The following is a 6264-nucleotide window of genomic DNA, read 5'->3' as shown; positions in this document are numbered from 1 at the left end:
TGATTGTGAGTGCAAATGGTTGTTTGTCTGTGTGTGCCCTGCGATTGGCTGCCAACTGGTTCAGGGTGGTACCCGCTTATTGCTGGGATAGGCTCCAGCACCGCCCCTGCAAACCCGCGGGTAACGGATGAACGGATGGATATTATTTTTAAAGTCTCTCGCTTGAAACTCTTGAGCGTCTTGGCTGTAAATTTGGCGAGTGGTCTGTTGGTTGAAATATTGCTGCTCTAAAGGAATGTGAGTAATACAGGATATCTCCTTTCCTTTGGTAAAGGTTAACCCGGAGTTTGCGAAAGGGTGCATGGAGGCACCTTTCCAAAGCGCATTTCGAGTTCCGACGTACTTCCGGGTCATCTGGCTCAGTTATGGAAGGAAAGTTGTTGAAGCTACGAGCAGAATACAAAGAAGCCCAGTGAATCATCTTGCAGACAGGCTTTGGCGCAGCCCCCACACTCGTTTTCCTTTCAAGTGTGGCGCGGGTTGAACTGAAGACGGGTGCTCTCAGTCAGTCGCTGTTGTGTGTTTGTGTGTTCACTAATGAGCCTCGGCCTGACACGTGCGCTTGTGTTTTTCGTAGCCATCCGAATGAGTGTAATCGATAACTGCCAGGCGTTTGTGTGTGCGTGCGTGCGCCGTTGTGGGCGCGCGCGTCGATCGATCACTCGCCATCTCCTCTTTGATACCTAATGGAGACTGACAGCACAACTTTGACCCGCACTGTGTGTTCGTAATATGAGCTACAGCGCACAAAATGCCGTGAGAGAGTATTTGTACACTTCTCAAATTCTTCTTTTTCTGCAGCGTGCCCACTTAATATTTAAGGTGATGAAAGAAATGTAAATGCTAGGCAAAGACGACACAAGTAAATGTAAAATACACATGTTTAAATTGTAATTAATATTAAGAAGGGGGAAAAAAGTGTTTAAAGCGCTTGAATGGAGTCGTATTGTACCCCAGGTATCGTATTCATGTCTTTTATCGGCGAGATATGCCCCCCTAAGAGGTAGCAATGTTCGTCTTAAATTTTTTTTTTAGGCAAATTCTTATGTTCACAAGTGCAGGTTTCCTTATATGCTTTACACACACACACACACACACACACACACACACACACACACACACACACACACACACACACACACACACACACACACACACACTGAGGTCTGGGGTTCAATTCCGAGTTCCGGCCTTCCTGGGTGGAGTTTTCATGTTTTCTTCGTGCTTGTGTGGGTTTTCTTCGGGTGTTCTCCCAACATTCCCCAAAACATGCATGGCAGGTTAATGGGACACTCTAAATCACAGGTGTCAAAGTCAAGGCCCGGGGGCCAGATCTGGCCCGCCACGTCATTTTATGTGGCCCGCGAAAGCAAATCAAGCATGTCAAGTTTTCCATGATGCTTGCTGAAATCTGAGCCAAAATTTCAAATTGTCACATGTAATCCACAATAACAGTCATTATTCTTGACTTCTGATTTTAAAACTAGTAGTCCATCAATTTGTTGTGCGCTCTGTATGTAACATGTGGAGATGATTAAACATTGATATGGCTTCCCAAAATTCATTACGGCCCTCCAAGGGAAACTGTAATTACAATGTGGCCCGCGACAAAATTTATTTTGACACCCCTGCTCCAAATTGTGCGGCCCTCCAAGGGAAACTGTAATTACAATGTGGCCTGCGACAAAATTTATGTTGACACCCCTGCTCCAAATTGTGGCTAAGTGTGATTGTGAGTGCAAATAAATTTGGCGAGTGGTCTGTTGGTTGAAATATTGCTGCTCTAAAGGAATGTGAGTAATACAGGATATCTCCTTTCCTTTGATAAAGGTTATTCTGGAGTTTGCTAAAGGCTAAACACGGAGGCACCTTTCCAAAGCGCATTTCGAGTTCCGACGTACTTCCGGGTCATCTGGCTCAGTTATGGAAGGAAAGTTGTGAAGCTACGAGCAGAATACAAAGAAGCCCAGTGAATCATCTTGCAGACAGGCTTTGGCGCAGCCCCCACACTCGTTTTCCTTTCAAGTGTGCAAGCTGGGTAACGAGACCGCCGTGTGCACGAGTCACAAAGCGCCTGCAGTCCGCCGACCGGGCGACCACATCCTTCTGAAGCGAGGCCTCTGCTCATCAAATATTTGTAATGGGGCAGGTAGCGGCTTTTGACAGAACCTTTACTTGCATTTTCAGGGTTGGAGGCACCGAATTTACTTCACAGGGACCACGAGGTGCCCTCAACTCCAATTACCCACGGTGCATTTAATCCTGGGCCTGGCCAGACTGCGCAGAGATGAAATTTATCGGCGAAATGGCCGTGGTGAAAAGGCAGATTACTTGACGGAACCCGTTGGTGATAAAAGGGGGCGGCTTTAGCGTGTGCTCCTTTCCGAGAATAACCCATTGGTCTCCTCCTCCTATGTGGGAGTGGGGGTTGCTTTTAGTAGCTAATGAACGCCGAGGCCTAATAAATCTGAATGAGGTCATGCCTGGTCTCTAGGAAATCTCCAAAAATGTCTCGAAATGATGTCTCGGCGTATATGAACGCGGAATACAAATGGCAACCAAACGAGCTCTTCTTTATCGAGCGGGTCAGAGATCAACTGGCCAAGAGGAAAAGGGATGAGCTGAAAAATTCTTCCTCTCATTTGGGGATGCTGATGAAAGATGTGGTCAGTTGTGGGAGAGCCACTACGCGCCAATCGTGTCATGCCCGATCCCGCCTCGGCTGATGAGTTCAGTTCACCAACTCTTTGAAACCACCGCTAGCTATTTGCAAAATGTTCTTTGCATCCCAAATGATTCAGGAACGTGCAGGTCTAAAATTTCCATGAAGTCTGAGACAATGCGACGGGTTTTGATGCACTTGTTTTTGTTTTTTTTTTTTTGCACCATTACAAACACAATTCATGTAGCAATCAACAACAACATGCTAATCACATCAGGACATTCGAGACAAGCGGCTGTCATCACTCTCCTTTTCCTGCGCGTGCGTGCGTGCGTGCATGTGTGAGGATTATCCAGCAGCGCACCAGAATCAGATTTGTTCCGTATGCTCCGACGAGCCACCCCCCCCCCACCCCCACCCACCCCACCCCCTTCCATTCACCCTCCTCCCGTCACTAGCAGGAGATTATGTGTCCTTTCATGCACAAACCCTTACAGGCAGAATCCCAAAAAGGGGATGATAGTCCGAAATGCCATTAACAGTTAAAAACGTTGGTTAACTTGAGTTGCGTGGATGCTGCACGCGGGCGCGCGCGTGCTCGACCGAGTAGACACTCATCCGTTTCTTTTCCTGTACAAGTCATGTGTGCTATGTGTGTTAGAGTGTCTATAAATAAATACACGGGGGTGCATGAGACAGGATGTGGTCGCCATGGTGCGAAGTCCTCCCACGCCTTGCTTTAACTGTGCCTCCGTGCGAGCGGTCAGAGCTACATGTTTGCGCATGACGCCCCGATGCGAGGGCGTGTCTATTTCAAGCCTCCCAAATATTTATTTTCTCTCTCTCTCTCTCTCTCTCTCTCTCTCTCTCTCTCTCTCTCTCTCTCTCTCTCTCTCTCTCTCTCTCTCTCTCTCTCGCTGCCCCCCGCTGGGCAACGTGCACAAGTGCCCCTTCGAGGTCCGGGCCTGGCGCGATGGCAAAAACATGAGCGAGCGTGTGTGAAAAGGTCACAAGGTGCCGGCGTGTGTGCCTGCGTTTTGATGACTAAGCAGCTAGTGAACAAAATCACCGGCAGCTATTTACGAGATTTGTACAAAAGCTTGCGGTGTCATCAGGCGTTTGATTTTCTTCTTTTGTTTGTTTGTGCTTTTTAGTCGTCCTTCTCAAGGATGTTGGAGTTAAATGGGCTTTTGTTTTTGTTTTTTTCCGGGAGTGGTTGATTTTGGGGGTCAAGGGAGAGTCCATTCAATGCGGGTGTAGATCTGTCCAGACGTAGCTTTTTTTTTTTTTCCAGTTTTGATTCAAGCCAACGTATCAGTTTGTGAATAATGCTTTGCCGGCGCCGCTGATCAAATCTGATGATGATCTGAGTGACTGCACAACAACAAGATTTGATAATAATAATAATAATAAAATGTCGCAGTAATATATTACATTTAGGTGGCAACAAAGTAACGTAATGAGTTATTTATGTTTTTGTAATATTATTACAGTTGCTAAGTCCAGTAATTTTGTTACATTGTCACAACACAAAACTAGATGCAAAAAAAAAAAAAAAAAAAGACATGAAGAGAAAGCAGCCCATTGACAACGTAGATTGTACAATCGAGATTTATTTAATTATTGGACCAAATATCAGTTCCGATATTTGTCTTTAAAAAAAAAAAAAAATTCTTGATAATCAAAGGCGGTGACGTAGTTAAAGATCCTCATTACAAGTTAACTTCATCCAGCTACTGCCATAAAGTCGACATTTTCCTTTTAACCCTTTCGAGGACAGCGGCTACTGCAGTGGACAGCGTAACATGTGATCAGGTTACAGGGTGCATGAAAGGGTTAAAATGTCAAACGCATGAAGACATGAATCGCAGATCCTTTTTTTTTTTTTTTTAAGTCACTTGAAAATAGTGAGAAACTCAGACTGTAATATCGTAAAGAAACGTTGTGTATTACATTGCAACATGTCAAAAAATGTGATCATTTGAAGAGGCCCCTACAGAAATTCCATTTTGTCTTTTTTTTTTTTTACCTTTCGTTTTCAATCGAGTAAAACTGGCCGAGTAAAACAAAGATAGGAACGTTGATTGATGTGAAATGGCGGGATTGTTTTTGAGGAAGTGTAAGAGCGAGTCGCAGGCTTCAAGCTTGTTTAAAATTTAAAAAAAAAAAAACAGAACGACAAGCACACATGCATGTGCGTATGTACACACCGACGCACACGCACGCACGCAAACACACCAGAGGGGAGTGGTGTGTGTGTGTGTGTGTGTGTGTGTGTGTGTGTGTGTGTGTGTGTGTGTTCAGGTAGGAACAAGCCTATTTCCTTGTGGCTATAAATATATTACTAGTGGAACCTGTCTAACTGGCACCAATAGTAAACACATGCAGACGCTAAAATGAAGGGGGGCGGGCCTTTGAGCACACCTGCGGGGGTGTTGCCAACTAACAAGGTGTGAGAGGCAGGAAGTGACCGCGTATTGTTTGAGGAGCCGCTAGCGTGGAAAGCGAGTTGCGGGCTGGTCCGGTCTGGGTGGGTCTGGCAGCAGCTCGAGAGCTGAGATGCCTTGCTTGACCTTTTTCTGTTAGTTTCGTTTGTAACTTTTTCAATCAGTTGCTAAGTAACTAAAAAAAAAAAAAAAATTAGTCCGCTGAGGCCCATGCCACGCATCGCCCGCCGATGCTGGCCCTCTGCCGAGCGAGGTGGTGCTGCTTGTCTCCCGCGTGGCTCGGCGAGGATGAGCAGCTGAGCCAAGAGGACCGACCGGAAGCCAATTTGGTTCAGAGCTTCTATTGGAGCCACTCTGCGGAAGAGGTCAGTGCGACCGCGGAAAGGAACACATGCTTAGTTTGGTTGTGTCGGGTGCAGGAATAGCAGCTCTGGTGGTTCCGATCGCTCACTTTGGACTTGCCCTTGTGCGCTCGTGCCGCTTTGGAACAAAGTCCAAGCAAGCCATAAATGGGAATGCCGCCAGATAGCTTCTAGTGCTCAACTCAGCACTCCTTGACAACCTCGCAAGTGTCACTTTCTGAGTGGCGGTACTTTGGACCCCTTTCTCGCACCCGCCATTATTTGCACACCGAGTTGACACGAGTGCCGGTGATGTGCAAAGAAAGCCCCCCCCCCAGGAATCACATCCAAACATTGACGGCGGGGGCAGATTCCAGCCCGCGTTGTTGTTGTTCCTTCTGGAAACGGCTGTCGGTGTTTGTCGAGAGAGTTTGTCGAGTATGCTGAGACAGAAACCGCTTCTCAAGACAAACAAGCAGAACAGTTTCGCCATCCGCCTTGCTCGGTTGGTCGAGGAAATCAAACCCGGGGTTTGGCTTGAGTCGCCGTAGATGTAATTACGCACAATCTCTTGACGAGGAAGTGCTCCGCTGTCCGTTCGCCGGCTGCCTCATGTGCGTTGTCTTTCCTTCTATTTGCTTGCGCAGAAGAGCGTGAAAGAGGGAAACCTGTTGAAGCAGACGAGCTCCTTTCAAAGGTGGAAGCGCCGGTACTTCAAGCTCCGTGGAAGAACGCTCTACTATGCCAAGGACTGTAAGGTAACTGCCGTCAAAAAAAAAAAAGCGGCCCCGTTCAGAATTGCTGCCAAACTATC

At 46.9% G+C, this 6264-nt stretch overlaps 1 protein-coding gene across 2 annotated transcripts in view; it reads left to right on the top strand.

Moving 5' to 3' along the window:
- The window catches only part of LOC109516573 (diacylglycerol kinase eta), a 29946-nt gene that overhangs the window by 7536 nt on the left and 16146 nt on the right, over positions 1-6264 (top strand). For both annotated transcript variants that reach the window (XM_019871253.1, XM_019871252.1), the window contains exon 4: positions 6098-6208. In XM_019871253.1, coding sequence (XP_019726812.1) covers positions 6098-6208 — 111 coding nt within the window. The remainder of the gene's footprint in view (positions 1-6097; positions 6209-6264) is intronic.

Source organism: Hippocampus comes, unplaced genomic scaffold (genome assembly GCF_001891065.2).
Source record: "Hippocampus comes isolate QL1 unplaced genomic scaffold, H_comes_QL1_v1.1 scaffold83, whole genome shotgun sequence".
NCBI lineage: Eukaryota > Metazoa > Chordata > Actinopteri > Syngnathiformes > Syngnathidae > Hippocampus > Hippocampus comes.
Note: the sequence above shows the minus strand (reverse complement) of the source record. Positions and strands in the feature narration are given on the sequence as shown.